The sequence below is a fragment of the Oratosquilla oratoria genome, unplaced genomic scaffold (genome assembly GCF_046742065.1).
Source record: "Oratosquilla oratoria isolate Oo_2021 unplaced genomic scaffold, ASM4674206v1 SCAFFOLD222, whole genome shotgun sequence".
NCBI lineage: Eukaryota > Metazoa > Arthropoda > Malacostraca > Stomatopoda > Squillidae > Oratosquilla > Oratosquilla oratoria.
The window spans coordinates 47986-66391 of NW_027467574.1; the positions used below are offsets into that span (position 1 = coordinate 47986).

Genomic DNA, 18406 nt, shown 5'->3' on the forward strand with positions numbered 1-18406 from the left:
CCACCCCCTTTCCTCCCTTTCCTGCCACATTTGCACCCAAGTATCTAAAACTATCCACTTCCTCCAGTCTCTCTCCCTTAATACTCACTTCCAGCCTGCTGCCACTTTCTCCCCTTGTACATCTCATCACCTTACTTTTGCCCATATTTATCTTCAGCTTCCTTTCACACACAATCTCAAACTCTGTCATTAACTTCCTCAATCCCCCCCTCTGATCCTGTTACAAGAGCAGTGTCATCAGCAAAGAATAACTGGCTTATTTCCCACTTTTCTCCATTTCCTTTAACCAGCTCTAACCCCTAACCTACTACTCGTGCATTCACCTTTTCCACCACCCCATCCATGTATAGATTAAGCAGCCAAGACGACATAACACATCCCTGACAAAGTCCCACCTTTACCTCAAACCATTCACTCTCTCCATTTCTAATACTAACACAAGCTCTACTACTCTCATAAAAACTCTTGAGTGCTCTTAACAGCTTTCCTACTGTCCCATATATTTGCTATACCTCCCACAGTGCTTTCCTGTCTACCCTGTCATAAGCCTTTTCCAAATCCTTAAAAGTCCAAAAAACATCCTTACCTTTTCCTATAGCTTTCTCACATATCTGTCTTACCACAAAAATCTGATCTACACAACCCCTACCTGTCCTAAACCCACACTGTTCCTCACCAATTACTCCCTCTGTTCCTCTCCTAATCCTCTCAATCAGAACCCTCCCATAAGCCTTCCCAACTACACTTAACAAATTGATCCCTCTGAAACTACTACACTCACACTTGTCCCCTTTTCCCTAGTACAGTGGAACTATACAGGCACTCCCCCAGTCCTCCAATACTCTACCCTCTCTTAAACAACCATTAAATAACCTCACCAGTCAGTCCACCATATCCTTATATTCTTTACTAGAAAATGCCAATTGTTTCTAAATCCCAAAAGTTGATACATCAGAATCAGATACCTCAAATATACATAAAATCTGGGAGGAGGAAGACATAAAGGCTGAATTAGAAGACATACTTGAAACATCAGAATTATCATAACATTTACCAATATTTCCAGACAAAATCCACCCAAACACAGATTCCATGGCAACAGTAGTTTTTATTTGTATGGAATCCTTAGGAGTCATAAGGCTCCAATAGTAGTCTAGACCAATGAGAATATCTATTTCAAAGGGAGAATCATCATTAAATTCATCTGCTAAATCTACATGACAAAAAGCATCTAAAACATAGGCTGGAACTACTGGTCTTACTGGTGGGTTACATATTTTGGGAATGCCAGCAGCATAAATAGGAATAGGTTCCCCTTTATCATACAACACCTGTAATTTGTATACATTACTTTGTATGTCCTTACCAGAGGTATGACCACCAAAACTACTATAAGGGACTTCAGTTCTAGTAACCTAATCGGGTTTACATTTCTCAACACAGTTATACAGTAAGTGACATATGTCAAAGAGTAATTTGGCCTGGAAAATATCTTTCTTATTCAAGATCACCTTTGCAGTTTGTAATACAGTTTTACTACTATAATGGCCTGACAACATAGCAACTGTAGAGGAACAATTTGAATTATCATTTACTACATTTACTTGAGGGGCTACATTTAACTTCACACCACCCATTGTTATATTATGATTACCTTGACATTTGTCATATTTGACTTTGCATTTAAAAAAAAAATGTCCTTGATTTAAACATCTTAAACAAATATTTAATTCTTTTATCTTTTCAAATTTCTGTTGACCATCTAATGCTAAAAACTTGTGACACTTTTCAAATTTATGATTAGTCTTATTACAAAAGACATGACTAAGACTATCTGTTGTTGAAATGGAATGTAAAGCAGAGGCTGTAAATAGATCTGACTTTCCCTCGCTATCAACTCTTTTTCTCCACATTCCTTGCAATAGACTTAGGAACAGAACTACTGGTATGGGTCTTGTATATTTCATTTCTATCAAGAATTTCTGTTTCCTTTTTCAACCACTTTGATAAGCACTCAAGGTCACTTTCATGGCCAACACATTCTCTTGACCAACTTAGTCTGAAATCAGTTGGGAGCCTAGAAACAATTATGGGAGTCAAGAGAACTTCACACTGCTTGCCTGTTACCTTCAAAGCTTCCAGGCTTCTAATATGTTTTATGACCTCATCTTAGAGTATCCACAACTGAGCAGTGAAGTTCCTACCATGTTCGACTGGTACCTGCAGAAAACGAAGAGCCTGGACATGTGCATGAATGATACGCTCAGTCTTTCCAGAACGTTTCTTTAGAAGATTAACAACTGTCTTGTAGCTAGCACTGGTGTGTGGCACTCCTTGCACCACATTTTGAGCAGGACCTTCTAATAGTGACAAGAAACATGTCTACTTGCTAATTACCAGCAAATCTGTGTCATCTGTATGTGATGAAAACTGGTCCCAGAAACTCTGCCTCGGGGTAATTTCACCATTAAATTTTGGTAGTTCTAACTTGGGAAGTTTTACATGAACTAAAGATGTGTTGATACTTGCAAAATCGATGCAATCCTTATCTGGTACTGACATTTCCTGTAGTTGGTCAGCACACCGTCTTCTTGTTGTCCTAGCCCTCTGCCTTGCTGCATCTGCCTGATCAAGGTAATCTTCTAATAGGTTAGGATCGAGTTCTAATTCTACCTGACCTTGAATTTCTTCTAGCTTAGACAACCTTTTATCAAACTCCTCTAATGCTTCTACTAGCTCACTAGAGGTAGCAGGTGGATCTCTTACTAGTAAAACGTCTATCTTAGTAGCCCTAGTCAACCACCCTTCTGCGGCTTTCTTAGCCTTCTGAAGTTGCTCCATCTTATCTATTTCAGTGGATGACACTTGCTAAAATGTTACTAGAAATGTATTACCAGCTCCTAATTCCCAGGTCTGTGCACCTTGTGCTCTGCTTGTGAGCAGTTCTTATTTCAATAATATAATTTTTAAACCTTGACCCGTTTTTGATTCGTTTCCCGTTTCGGTCGCGCACACTACGAAAAGCGGGACACCCCCGCTATAGGTGCTCCGTCAAGAAGAACACGGAATTGGCGAAGCTCCTACAACAGACCGAGCTGATCGTCTGGGACGAAGTCGTAATGGCGAACAAGAACATGCTGACTGCTGTGGATATCACTCTTAGAGACATCATGGACAACGACGAATTCATGGGGGGCAAAGTGTTTGTGTGCGCAGGAGACTTTCGTCAGATCTTGCCGGTGATAAGAAACGGAGGGAAGGAGCAGGAACTAGCCCACTGCATCAAATCGAGCTACATGTGGGAAGGGCTCGCGAAGATGCAGCTTACGGAGAACGTCCGTCTCAAAAAGGACGACGTCAAGAACAGCAAGTTCGCGAAGCAGCTGTTGACGATCGGGTCTCGCGAAAGCGGCGAGATCTACTTCGGAAGGGGTTTCGGTGTGCGAGCGACTTCGAGAGAGGAGTTGGTCTACAAAGTTTACGACGACTTCGGAGCGAACCACTTGAACCTTTCCTACGTCGACTCTGTGAACAAGATGATCTACGATCTCAACCAGGAAAAGGAGGTCGTGTACTACAGCGCGGACACGCCGTTGGATCAGGAAACGGATATCCAGGTTTCAGTGTTCAACTCCATGACCAGCCCGTCTGTGCCGTTGCACGATCTGAGGCTGAAGATCGGCTGTATCGTGATGGTGATGAGGAACATCTGTCCTCCTATGATATGCAACGGAACACGTGTGATGGTCACTAACCTCAAGAAACACATTGTGGTGGGGAAAATCTTAGGGGGTGCTTATCGGGGTGAACAGGTATTGATCCCGCGAATTGCTCTGGAGTCGCAGGACACTCCCGTGCCCTTCAGGCGAAAGCAGTTCCCGATAAAGTTGAGTTACGCTATGACGATCAACAAGAGCCAGGGACAGACTTTTGATCGCTGTGGGTTACTGCTGGATTCTGTACATTGCTTCGCGCACGGTCAACTGTATGTAGCCTGTTCTAGAGTAACGAACTGGGACTCTTTGGTGTACTATACGGGCTGGCGAAGGGCTGGAAAAAGTGTTGCCCCCCGGCCTGCTGTTAACGTGGTGTACAGAGAGTTGTTCGAGGATTATTTAGAGGGAGAAGAGGAGGAAAAGGGGCCCACAAAAGCGTCTTTAGTTGCGGCTACCCGCATTCCCGAGGAAGTGGACGAGTCCGACAGGACAAACAACATCCCGGAAGACATACACAAAATCTCAGAGGAGGAATGGCGGAATATGTTAGCGCCCGACTGTTCTCGAAAATAGAAAAGCTGGAGGAAAAGCTGAAGAAGGAGATCGAGGCTGTGATGGTGGCTTTAAACCGCTCTAGCGATGACGAAAGTAGCTCCGATGGCTTCCCGAAGAGAAGCCGTGAATCCGAAGAAGACAAAGAAGAGGGGCACTCTTCAGGGGGTTATGTTACTTCTCCGCCTTTTCCTAAGAAGGTTAAAACAGGGGCGAAGCGCAAAAGCCCCCTGCGGAGCAGGGCCGGCGAAGCCGGTGGGCTTGTAAAAAAAAAAAAAAAAACACCAACAAAAAACCAAAAAAAAAAAAAACAACTCGTCCTGCTTTCCCTTTTGAATTTGTGTATTTCTTAATAACAGCAATACATTCTTATAAAAGTTCTACAACAGTCATCTCCAACATACAGGTATTTAACAAATTGAATTTTCCTTGAGTATGACAAATCATGAATATCTTATATCTTAATCTATTAATAGTACACCAATAATAAATGTAATAAATGTACAACATTACAACTGAAATAGTTTTGGAACATCTTCATTCCTGCTTCTAAACTAATGAAACTTGCAATGACTTCAGAGCTCAAGTAAAGGGTTTAACTAAAATAAATTCAGGCAACCCCTTGTCCATACAATCTTTAACAAATATGTTGTTTGTGCTTTATTCATTATATTTGAGAATTAACAAGATGTATTTAGTAAAAGGTGATGTAATCTTATATTTCATTTATCATTTCAGATTCTACTGACATAATTTACACTTTCAAGCTATAAGACTTAGGAAATCATCCTAACTAAATTATGTTATTCATACAATGCATAATAAAATAGAGATATGCTATAGAATGAGAACCTGATGTGTTGGAAAAAAAATGGATAATATATTTGAAATCAGCATCTCAGAATGAGCTTAACATCAAAAGCTATGTCAATAAAAAATGTGTTGATCAGTGTTATTTTCATATTTGTGGTTAAAGCCACACACTCATCACAGGGGTGTTATGGGACACTGTATTATTGGTGTAGATTTGTTAATCTAGAGCAGGGATTCCAAAAGTGTCTTTTCATAACATTTGCAGTTATTCCTCCAGTATGAGTGAAGTGGTGGTCTAATTATTTTATATTTTTATTTGCAGGGTAATTTTACTTACTCCTCCAGTATGAATGAGATGATGCTCTCCTTTGTAACCTACAGAGAAGGGAATCATCGAGGGTTTAAAGCACGATTCACCACAGATCAGCCTCAAGGTAAGTTATAAAAAGAAAGGGTGAACTTTTTTTAAACTTGTATTTGAAGAGACCACACTGATTGCATTCATCTAATTTTAATTAATCAACCAATCTGTTGCCCATGCTCTCTCTTGTAGGAGACTGGCCCCCAGGAAATTGGCTAGTTTAGCCCATGAGTCATTCAGTGAAGAGATTTTATGGAAGGAGTGAGTAGAGTCCAGTGTAGTTAATAAGGTACTCTGTTTATTGTATAGAAAAAGAGATGTCCCATTGGGATCCCACTTCTTTGTCTCCATTGATCAAATTTTACAAAGTTGTATTATACAGGAAGAGAGCTATGCTCGTAGTGACCTGTCTTTGTATCTTTCAGCATCTAGTTTGTTCTTAAATTCTTGTATAATTTTTGCACACAATGTTGCCTCATCCAATTTGTTCCAGATATCTACCACTCTGTGTGGGAAACTATTCTTTTTTCAGATCTCTTCTATAACTGTCCATTTTAAGTTTCTTTTCATGTCCTCTTGTTTTTTTCTTATCCCACTTTAGTAAATCATCTCTGTCAAGGACTTCCATCCCTTTCATAATTCTGTAAATGGGCAGTAGATCTCCTCTTTCTCTTCTTTGTTTCAGAGTTGTTAGTTTGAGTTTGAACAATCTTTGTTCATATGGCAATTTAAAGAGTATTAGCACCATCTTGTCATTGCTCTTTGTATTCTTTCTAATTTTTTATATTCTTTTTTGTACTGGGTGTCCATAGTGTTGCAGCATACTCCAATCTTGGTCTTATCAGTGTGAATAATATTTTATTTATCATTTCCTCATCCAAGTAGTCAAAGACCACTTTCATTGATCTTAGTAAATTGAAGGTTTCTCTGACTATTTTGTTGATCATATCTTTGGTGATAATTACTCCTACGTCCCTTTCCAAGCTAACTTTTTTAACTTCCTTTGTATCAATTTTATATTACCTTGATATTCTATTTTTACTTTTTCCAAACTCCATTATACTACATTTCTTGATGTTAAAGCTCACTTCCCATTTTTGACTCCATTACCCAGATTTTATCCAGGTCTTTCTGTAGTAATTCACAGTCTTCCTCTGTACTTATTTTTTTTAGTATTCAGTTCAGCAGTCAACAGAGAACTATTTATGTTTCATCAGCGGCCACATGTCAATGTTGTTCAAAAACTAAAATTTTGCTCAAAATGGGTAGTTACAGCTCAAATTTTTCATTTGAAAACTGATTTGTTCAAGTTCAAAGATGTTCAAGAACTGAGGTTTGACTGTATGTATACATACATATATACATATACAGTGTCCACAAAAAGTACAGAGCGCTCCCCATTGAAATCATGGCTAAAAAGCTCTCTGAACTTTTTGTGGTTCCTTCCACTGTCAGGCATCTTGTCATTATTATTTCACATCTGGCAACTCAGCCAGCTTGTGTTTTTCTGCCTCAGTGCTCTTCGTGCTCTTATGGAGAGGGGCTGTATTATTTTTTGTCAGTACACTTAGAGGTCTTTCTAGGCCTTCCAGGGACAGGTTTTCAAGGTGGTACGATGTTGGGTGGGAGGCCATAAGCTGTAGCGACCAGACGTCGAATGGTGCTCTCACCTCGCCCTGTATGTCTCGAAATCTCTGTCGTTGACACATTTTCAGTCTTTCAGGCCAAAATACAAGCTTTTTCCTGACCACTAAGGTTAGTAAGAGCCATCAGGATATATGTCTTCTAAAACTGGAGTGCCATAAAGTAAAACAATGAAAATAGGGGGTATGAGGCTGGAGCAAAAAATAACACAACCCTCTCCACAAGAGCTCGAAGAACCCTGAGGCGGGAAAATGCAAGCTGGCTGAGCTGCCAGAGAGCTGGCTGAGTTGCCAGATGTAAACTGATAATGACAAGATGTCTGACAGCGGTGGGGAATGCAAAAGTTTAGAGAGCTTTTTTAAGCCTTGATTTCAGTGGGGAGTACTCTATACTTTTTGTGAATACTGAATATATATGTATATATATATATATATATATATATATATGTATGTATATATATATATATATCTATATGTATGTATATATATATATATATATATATATATATATATATATTATATATATATATGTATGTATATATATATATATATATATATATATATATAATATATATACACATACCAAGGCTTTTTCCCCCTTACAAAAAAGGAAAAGGCATAAAATCATTTCCACCCATTCCATCCCTGAATACACTCCACACCCCTCCATCCTCCCTCTTATCTTAGCACCTCCAGGATGACGGGTCATCCCTGCACCTTGTCCACTGCCCTGGATCAGAAGCAGTGTCGCAAGACACAGCACATCCACAGCAAGGCCGCTTCATTAAATCAGCGACCCCCCCTCTCCGCCCCCCCATGCATAAAAGGAGAAGACGGGAGAAATCCCTTCGGGCTGCGTCAAAATTTGCTCACACATACTATCTCACCCCCCATCCACCTCATGCAATCACATCATCATCCAATCCAAAGAGCAGCTACAAAAATGGCACCTGCACTTGCAAACCTATCATACGAAGAGAGATTGGCTAAACTGGAGTTACCGACACTGGAGCAAAGAAGAGAGAGAGGTGACCTATTGACCATCTACAGAATCATGAAAGGCACAGAGGTACTCGATAGTGAGAACTTACTTAACTGGGACAAAAGAAACACAAGAGGACATGGAAAGAAAATAAAAAAACATAGCTATAGAAGAGAACTGAAGAAAAACAGTTTTCCTCATAGAGTTTTGGACACTTGGAACAAACTGGACAATGAAATAGTATGCGCAAAAAACATTCATGAGTTTTAAAATCTAACTAGACACTGAAAGATACATAGGCGGGACAACTAGAGCTTAGCTACCGTTCCCGCAAATTACAACTAGGTAAATACAACTAGGTAAATACAACCATTCTCCATTCACCCTTGTCTTCTGTCCACTCTCGTCCTTCCTCAACAGACATTCCCCTCTTCCCCAAAGCCCCCTTCACTCCATCCATCCACCTCATCCTAGGACGTCCCCTCATGTTCACCCCCTCCACATCTGCCTTCCATACCTCTTTTACTAGTCTTTCTTCACTCATTCTTTCCATGTGTCCAAACCATCCTAATATTCTTTCATCAACCCTCTCTCCCAGCTCCTTTTCCACCCCTGTTCTCCTCCTCACCTTCTCATTTCTCACTCTATCTAGCCTAGTAACCCCCATCATACTTCTCAGACACCTCATCTCAAACACATTCAAACTCCTTCTCTCTTCTTCTCTTATGTTACATGTTTCTGCCCCATAGTGCTGTTGGCACAATCACTCCTTCATACAGTCTCCTCTTCGCATCCATTCCCAAATGTCTATTCCTCATTACACTCTTTAATCCACCAAGGCATTTACTCGCTTCTCTCAATCTACATTCTACCTCCACCTTCACTCCACCTTTTCCTGCCACATTATATATACATATATATATATATGTATATATGTAGTTGGGAAGGCTTGTGGGAGGGTCTTGATTGGGAGGATTAGGAGAGGAGCAGGGGGAGTAATTGGTGAGGAACAGTGTGGATTTAGGATGGGTGGGGGTTGTGTGGATCAAATCTTTGTGGTGGGACAGATATGTGAGAAAGCTATAGAGGGGGGAAGGATGTTTTTTGGGCTTTTATGGATCTGGAAAAGGCTTGCGATGGAGTGGACAGGGGGGCACTGTGGGAGGTTATGCAGATATGTGGGATAGGAGGAAAGCTTCTAGGAGCTGTCAGGGGCTTTTATGAGAGTAGTAGAGCTTGTGTCAGGATTGGAAATGGAGAGAGTGAGTGGTTCGAGGTGGGGGTGGGACTTCGTCAGGGATGCATTGTCGCCCTGGCTGTTCAATTTATACAACCACTCCTCGTTTAACGACGACAATCGGGACCAGCGCACCATCGTTAACCGAATTGGTTGTTAAGCGAAAGTGTATACATGTACTGTATGTACAATGTCCAGCAATACATGTATCTTTATTTTCGTGTATTTTCCCTCTTTTATACAGTACATTAAAGCTTTATTTACGGTGGTTAGGTTCCTGAAATTACCGTATATGACCAAATCCGCGTATGCTGACATTCCATATTGAATACCGGGGTATTTTTTTAGTTTCGACCATGGGCGCAATATAGCAATAGAAAATTAATTATTAATTTTGTAAATTAAAATGCATCAACGTAATATGCAATTTTGTGGGCGGAAATGAAAGTAAAAAATACCATGCTACAAGAAAATATGCTAATGAACGAAGTCGGTAGCATAGGATCAGGACGCCATCTTGTCGTCTGCCAACGTCTCTCACGACGACGACAACGAGGACGAGCCGGATGACATTTAATTTGCAGGTAATGATTTATCAAACACAGGTCAGGTTAGATTAGTTTAGGTTAGACGAATTCATCATCCTTTTATTTCTTCGACATCAGCATCTATCATAACAAACATGGTGTACCATTCGCCTGACATGACTTCGTTACTTATGAAATTTGTTTTAGCACCTTTTTTTTTATTTCCGCTCACAAAATTGCGCCCATGGTTGAAACTAGAAATTTACCACTACCGGTATATACTGTATCCCAGGTAGTTTTAGCAGCTTGCAGGATGGTAATGTAGACCTAAGCTTCAGAACACTTTACCTCACAGCTAATATCCACCGTACAAGTTCAATTATAACATCATACAAATTTGCCTCAGCCAACTTAATTATCGTACACGACGTCGTAACTTCGGGAGATTTACGTTAAACGAAACGTCGTAACTCCGCGTCATCGCTAACCGAGTAGGTCGTTAAACGAGGAGTACCTGTACATGGATGGGGTAGTGCGAGAGGTGAATGCAAGGGTAGTGGGTCAGGGATTGGAGATGGTTAAAGAAAATGGAGAAAAGTGGGAGGTGAGCCAGCTGTTGTTTGCTGACGACACTGCACTTGTGGCAGGATCGGAGGAGGGACTGAGGAAGTTGGTGAGAGTTTGGGAAAGTATGTGATAGAAGAAAGCTAAAGATAAATGTGGGTAAAAGTAAGGTGATGAGATGTACAAGGGGTGAAAGTGGCAGTAGACTGGAAGTGAGCATTAAGGGAGAGCGACTGGAGGAAGTGGATACTTTTAGATCCTTGGGTGCAAATGTGGCAGGAAAAGGTGAAGGTGGAGGTAGAATGTAGATTGAGAGAAGCAAGTAAATGCCTTGGTGAATTGAAGAGTGTAATGAGGAATAGACATTTGGGAATGGATGCTAAGAAGAGACTGTATGAAGGAGTGATTGTGCCAACAGCACTGTATGGGGCAGAAGCATGGAACATAAGAGAGGAAGAGAGAAGGAGTTTGAATGTGTTTGAGATGAGATGTCTGAGAAGTATGATGGGGGTTACTAGGCTAGATAGAATGAGAAATGAGGAGGTGAGGAGAAGAACGGGGGTGGAAAAGGAGTTGGGAGATTGGGTTGATGAAAGAGTATTAGGATGGTTTGGATACATGGAAAGAATGAGTGAAGAAAGACTAGTAAAAGAGGTATGGAAGGCAGATTTGGAAGGAGTGAACATGAGGGGACGTCCTAGGATGAGGTGGATGGATGGGGTGAAGGGGGCTTTGGGGAAGAGGGGAATGTCTGTTGAGGAAGGACGGGAGAGGACAGAAGACAGGAGTGAATGGAGAATGGTTGTATATGGATGATGATGTGATGCATGAGGTGGAATGAGCGGGGGGATGGGGGGTGAGGTAGTATGTGTGAGCAAAATTTGACACAGCCCGAAGGGATTTCTCCCCGTCTTCTCTTTTTATGCATGGGGGGACGGAGAAATGGGGTCGCCGATTTACTGAAGCGGCCTTGCTGTGGATGTGCTGTGTCTTGCGACACTGGTTCTGACCCAGGGCAGTGGACAAGGTGCAGGGATGACCCGTCATCAATGAGGTGCTTAGATAAGAGGGAAGGTGGAGGGGTGTGGAGTATATTCAGGGATGGAATGGGTGGAAATGATTTTATGCCTTTTCCTTTTTGGCTACCTCCCTTGTAAGGGGGAAAAAGCCTTGGTATATGTATGCATGTATGTATATATGTATATATATATATATACATGTATGTATGTATATATATATATGTGTATATATATATATATATATATATATATGTATTTATCTAGTATTATACAGGAAGGGAGCTATGCTCGTGGTAACCCATTTTTTTTATCTTTCAGCATCAAGTTTTTTCTTAAAATCTTGAACAGTGTTTGCATACACTGTTTCTTTATCTGAATTATTCCAGGTATCCAGTACTCTATGTGGGAAGCTATTTTTTCAGATCTCTTCTATAGCTATCCTTTTTGAGTTTCTTTTCGTGTCTTGTTTTTCCATTGTCCCATTTTAATAAATCATTCCTACCTAGGATTTCCATTCCTTTCAGGATTCTATAAATAGTCAGCAGATCTCCTCTTTGTCTTCTTTGTTCCAGAGTTGGTAATTCCAATTTAGACATTCTTTGTTCATATGTTAATTTGGAGAGAGTTGGTACCAACTTTGTCATTGCTCTTTGTATTCTTTCTAATTTCCTTATATTCTTTTTAGCACTGGGTTTGGACACATGGAAAGAATGAGTGAAGAAAGACTAGTAAAAGAGGTATGGAAGGCAGATGTGGAGGGAGTGAACATGAGGGGACGTCCTAGGATGAGGTGGATGGATGGGGTGAAGGGGGCTTTGGGGAAGAGGGGAATGTCTGTTGAGGAAGGAAGGGAGAGGACGGAAGACAGAGGTGAGTGGAGAATGGTTGTATATGGATGATGATGTGATTGCATGAGGAGGAATGGGCGGGGGGGTGGGGGGTGGGGTAGTATGTGTGAGTAAATTTTGACGCAGCCCGAAGGGATTTCTCCCCGTCCTCTCCTTATATGCAAGGGGGGACGGAGAGGGGGGGTCGCCGATTAAATGAAGCGGCCTTGCTGTGGATGTGCTGTGTCTTGCGACACTGCTTCTGACCCAGGGCGGTGGGCAGGGTGCAGGGTGCAGGGATGACCCGTCATCCAGGAGGTGCTCAGATGAGAGGGAGGGTGGGAGGGGTGTGGAGTGTATTTAGGGATGAAATTGGTGGGAGTGTTTTTATGCCTTTCCCTTTTTGGCTACCTCCCTTGGAAGGGGGAAAAAGCCTTGGTATATGTATGTAGCACTGGGTTTCCATAGTGTTGGTCTTATTAGTGTAACTATTATTTTTTTAATCATTTCTTCATCTAATTAGTCAAATACCACCTTCATTGGCCTTAATAGGTTGAAGGTTTCTATTTTATTGATATGTTTGTCCAGTGTCATGTCTTTGCTGATTATTATTCCAAGGTCTCTTTCCGAGTTCACTTTTTTGACTTCTTCACCAATTTTATAATTTCTTGATATTCTATTTTTACTTTTTCCTAATTTTGACTTCTTTGCCAATTTTATAATTTCTTGATATTCTATTTTTACTTTTTCCTAACTCCATTATACTAAACTTCTTGATATTGAAGTTCACTTCCCACTTTTGAGTCCATTTCCAGATTTTGTCTAGGTCTAACTGTAATTATTCACAATCCTCCTCTGCTCTTACTCTCTTTAGTATTTTTGCGTCATCTGCGAAGAAATTCATATAACACTCTACTCCTTCATCCATGTCATTTATATATATGGCAGACATGATTGGAGCCAGTACCGAACCTTGTGGGACACCACTAATTATTTCTTCCTAATATTTGCATATGTGTGTATATATACACATAATTATTACAAAAAAGCAAAATGATATGGTTATGTGGACCAAGTAGAAACTAACTTCTGAGAACACCCAAGTTTGCTTAAACAAATTCACATTTGCTACTTACATGACCTTCAGCCCACACATGAAAGATCTGTACAAAATAGGAAACTAGATATTTTACTACAGGAAGTAACTTGAATATATTGTTTTATTGTTACAGATTGTGGTGGACAATTAGAAGCTACATCAGGTACATTAGTATCACCTGGATTCGTAGATGGAAATTACAACCACAGTTTATACTGTTTGTGGACAGTTCAAAATCCCAACCCATCCAATTCATCATTTGTTGTCTCATTCCCATACTTGCATCTTGAGGATTATTGCTTTGACTGGATTGACATTGAGGGTGGTAAGTATCATATTATGGTTTTCATGTTACAGTAAATACAGGGAATCCCCTGTACATGAAAATTAGAAGGTACAAAAAAGAAAAAGTGAGGACAACTAATATAAAAAACATGTGCTCCAGTGGTGCAAAAAGAAATATGAAAAATTATAAAAATACTATACAGAATCACAAGCAACTGCAGTACAAGTCTCACTTCTGTGTATGAATTGTCAATATACAAAAGTGTTTAAAGTGTATCTTTTATATATAGGGGATTTCCTGTACTAGTATTTATACATAGATCTCCTTATATGTTTCTTCTCAGCTTGATTGTATGTTGGATATAATGCATGGTTACTTTTGTTGTGAGTATACTGGTAGTACATAAAGAAATGCTTGGAATTAATTTTTGTCATGGAATTAGCAACAGCTACAGACCATAGTAATTGGGATTTTTCTTCAACAAAGGGATGGGAAAACAAGAACAAGAGGCCAAACAAAAAGACACTGAAAGAACTAATGCCACAGCATACATGCAAATTGTAAATTGGATATTAAAAGAATGTATAGATGAACTAGTGGACAAAATACACATGATAATTTCTCACTCTAAGAAGGAAAAGTACCACAAGATTGAAAAAAAATACAAATATTGTACCAATATACAAAGGAGGGGACAAGGAAAATCCAACAAACTATAGACTGGTCTCCCTTACAAGTACAATGGGAAAAATATGCGAAAAAGTTATCAAAAGTAAATGGATTAAACATTTGGAAGAGAATGATATACTAAATCTAAAATAATTTGGATTAGACATGGAAGATCATTTGCCACAAACTTGATTTGCTTTTACTCAAGGCTAATAGAAATAATACAAGAAAGGGACAGATGGGCATTTGATAAAGTACCCTCACAAAAAGCTACTAAGAAAAATTTAAATAATAGGTGGAGTACAAGGAAAATTATTTTAATGGATGGAAGATTTCTTGAATGGGCAAAAAATGAGGGTAATACTTAGAGACAAGAACTCGACCTGGGAAGAATTGATAAGTGGAGTCCCACAAGGTTCTGTATTGGCTCTGATAATGCTTGCCATATACAGTAAGTCCTTGATATATGGTACATATGCCTTCCTGAAAACCTTACCGCAAATTGAAATTACCATATACTGAACGCGGGAAGAGACTGATTGTTGTGGTGACCGCACAGTGTGGTGGCACTACATTACGGTGTAAACACAACACGAGCGGATACCGTATCTGTGAATTTTCCTTGCTGTAAATAGAATCGAGTCTAGTAATTACCAAATACCATAACTGAATTTACCAGGTAAAGAATTACTGTATAAGGACTCACTGTATATAAATGACATGGATGAAGGTGTGGAATGTTATATGAACTTCTTTGCAGATAATGGAAAACAACTAAAGATAGTAAGTAGAAAGGACGATTGTAAACCATTACAAAAAGACCTGGATGAAGTCTGGGAATGGAGTCAAGTGTGAAGTTAACCTCAACTTCAAGAAATATAGCATAATAGAATTTGGAAAAAGTAAAAATAGAATATTGGGACAAATATAAAATTGATACAAAGGAAGTTAAAAAAGTTAACTCAGAAAGGGACCTAGGAGTAATTATCAGCAATGACATGGAACCAGACAAACATATCAGCAAAATAGTTGGAGAAGCCTTCAATTTACTAAGATCAATGAAAGTGGCCTTTGACTACTTGGATGAAGAATTGGTAAAGAAAATATTAGTTACATTGATAAGACCAAGATTGGAGTATGCTGCAACTCTATGGACACCCAGTACTATAAAGAATATAAAGAAATTAGAAAGAATTCAAAGAGCATTGCCAAAGATGGCACCAACACTCTCCAAACTGACGTACAAACATTGTCCAAACTTGAACTACCAACCCTGGAACAAAGAAGACAAAGAGGAGATCTACTGACCATCTACAGAATTATGAAAGGGATGGAAGCCCTAGATAAAGATGATTTACTAAAGTGAGATAAAAGAAAAACAAGAGGACATGAAAAGAAAGTAAAAAGGATAGTTATAGAAGAGATCTTAAAAAGGATAGTTTCCCACAGAGTGGTGGATATCTAGAATAAATTAGATAAGGAAACAGTGAGTGCAAAAACTATACAAGAATTTAAGAACAAACTTGATACTGAAAGATACTAAGACAGGGTCACTATGAGTATAGCTCACTTCCTGTAAGATACAACTAGGTAAAATACTTAATCTTCTCAATACCATAAAAGCAAGTGAAGTAAGGACAAAATTAAATAAGCATAAGCTCAGTGAATTGTTGAAGGTACAAGTAGGTTATTTGGTCAACAGAAAGATAGAGTAAACTTTTAAGGAGACCATGGTGTAGCAGAGAATGAAAAAAGTCAGACTAGAAGAAGGAATAGTGAATGTTATTGATAAAATGTAATCTCTTGTCAGAGATGTAGTTGATAAGAGATGTATCATAATTTTTGGCTGGTAGGAAGACCAAATAATTTCATAGAAGATATGCCAGGAACATGAGATGCAAAATGCTAGAAAAATTATGGTTTGGACACATGAAAAAAATGAGTAAAGAAGGACTAGCAAAAAGAGAATTGAAGGTAAAGGTGGATGAAGTAAACTTGAGGAGAGGACAGAGAGCGAGGAGATTAGATAGGTGAAGGGAAAGGACAAGAGATAGGTGCAAGTTAAGAGTGATCGTATTTGGATGAAAAATTGATGCAGCCCAAAGGGAGCTCTTGTCTGACTAGTAAATTTTTAAGTGGATAAGGGGATGAAGGTTTCCTTGTAATGAAGTTGTGGGAGTAAACCAGCTTCAGCTGTTAAGTCATGCTCTGGAAGTGCTGTTTCTTACTGCATTACCTCTGAACTGAGCAGTTGGGGGGGCAGGGATGACTTCATCCACAAGGAGCTAAGATAAGAAGGTTAGCAAATGGGTTTGAATGGGTGTAGGATGGATGAAGGATAGGTATATGCTTTTATTCAGCCACCATCCTTAAAAAGAGAAAAAGGCTTTTTGGTATATGTCTATATGTTGTTTTAAAGCTAGATGTCCCAGTGTAGTTCTTGTTTGTTATGGAAAGTATTTTTCTGTAGTGATGATGATAGGAGAATTTGGTGCTGGAAAATGAAAGGTACACAGTTCTACAAGACCCCTCAACCCTACTTGCTCATGTTATTGCATCACACCAGCACAACCAACTGAACATAAAACACCAACAACATACTTCTGAAACATGTATAACAATCTATATCTTCATAAAAACACATTCACACCCAAGTCACAAAACAGTCTCTTCAAGACCAACCGCCAACTCCCTATTTTATCAAACTCCCTAAAACATCAACCACACTGAAAATTACCTCCCAAGAGAAGGAAGAACTATATTATCATGCTTATGTTCAGATCATAACCCAGCACTAAGGCAGTACCAGCATAGAATAGGCCTGGTTACAGAAACAATCTGCCCCAAATCACCATCAGACAGAGGGCACTCAACACCTCATCTTACATTGCCCCACACTAACTATACCCTACACAATAACACAACATTTCATCCTTGAGTTACATGTGGGCCATTGCAGAGGCTATCACAGGTTACCTAGGAGCATTGGGTCTACTCTGAGAGAGACCTGGGACAATGGATTGATTGATTGCACCCCTGTCTCTCCCTCATAAACTGGTGGTCAACTCAAAGCACACACCTTTTTCATATATAAACACATACAAAAAGACCCTCTTATACTGGTAAAGGTCAATTCAAAGCACACATCCACATTGTACACTCTGAAACCCATTTAATGCCCCCTACCATCTCAGCTTTGCCTGGTAGGATTATTCTTCTTTCTGCTTCTCATTCAACTCACTTTTTTCAGCATCTTTGGTTCCCTCTCTTCTCTTCTTTTTCAACTTTATATCTACGTTCAATCTCCTTTCCACCAGATGAAGATTAGACATTCTACTGCCCTTTACCCTGAACATCTATCCAGAACTCTTCCAGTTCTCCAATGGACACCAGGAGTGCAGTGGTATCAAAGATTGCCAGTGTGCTGCCCCGGCACCTTTACAAGTGGGTGGTGGCTGGTGGGGTGGGGAAAGGGAGAGAGGATTAGGGGATGATGGCTAGGGAGTTCTGGTTGGTGGCAGCAGGAAAATATTAGTATTGCATCACTAATAAATTAATAATATTACAATATATAAATATATATATATATATATATACATACATATACCAAAGGCTTTTTCCCCCTACATGGGTGGTAGCCAAAAAAAAAAAAGGTATAGAAACCAATCCCACCCATTCCATTTCATATATATTCCACTCCCATCATTCTCCCTCCCTCTTATCTTGGCACCTCCTGGATGACGGGTCATCCCTGCATCCTGTCCACCGCCCTGGGTCAGAAGCAGTGTCACAAGACACAGCACATCCACAGGAAAGCCGCTTCATAAATTCGGCGACCCTCTCTCCATCCCCCCATGCAGAAAAAGAGAAGACAGGGAGAAATCCCCTCGGGCTGCCTCAAATTTTTTCTCATACAGTTATCCCTCCCATATTTGGTTCGCCATTATTCGGAACTCGCCACTATCCGGATGCCCTGTAACTACCAGAGTTCCCTCCAGTATCTGAATGGTGACCGGGATCTGGCGAACATATCTGGAGTGATTCAAACACCCCACACATCACTACAGCCTGCACGTCCCACCCCCTTCCCCCCCCATGCCCTATCCCCTGC

General features: G+C 40.0%; 1 protein-coding gene and 1 pseudogene across 1 annotated transcript in view; one reads left to right on the forward strand and one right to left on the reverse strand.

Annotated features, from left to right (window-relative positions):
- The window catches only part of LOC143022906 (cubilin-like), a gene marked incomplete at its 5' end in the record, with an annotated part of 158450 nt that overhangs the window by 42159 nt on the left and 97885 nt on the right, over positions 1-18406 (forward strand). The window contains 2 exons of the mRNA XM_076181305.1: positions 5404-5515; positions 13474-13665. Coding sequence (XP_076037420.1) covers positions 5404-5515; positions 13474-13665 — 304 coding nt within the window. The remainder of the gene's footprint in view (positions 1-5403; positions 5516-13473; positions 13666-18406) is intronic.
- LOC143022905 (uncharacterized) lies at positions 930-2905 on the reverse strand (annotated as a pseudogene).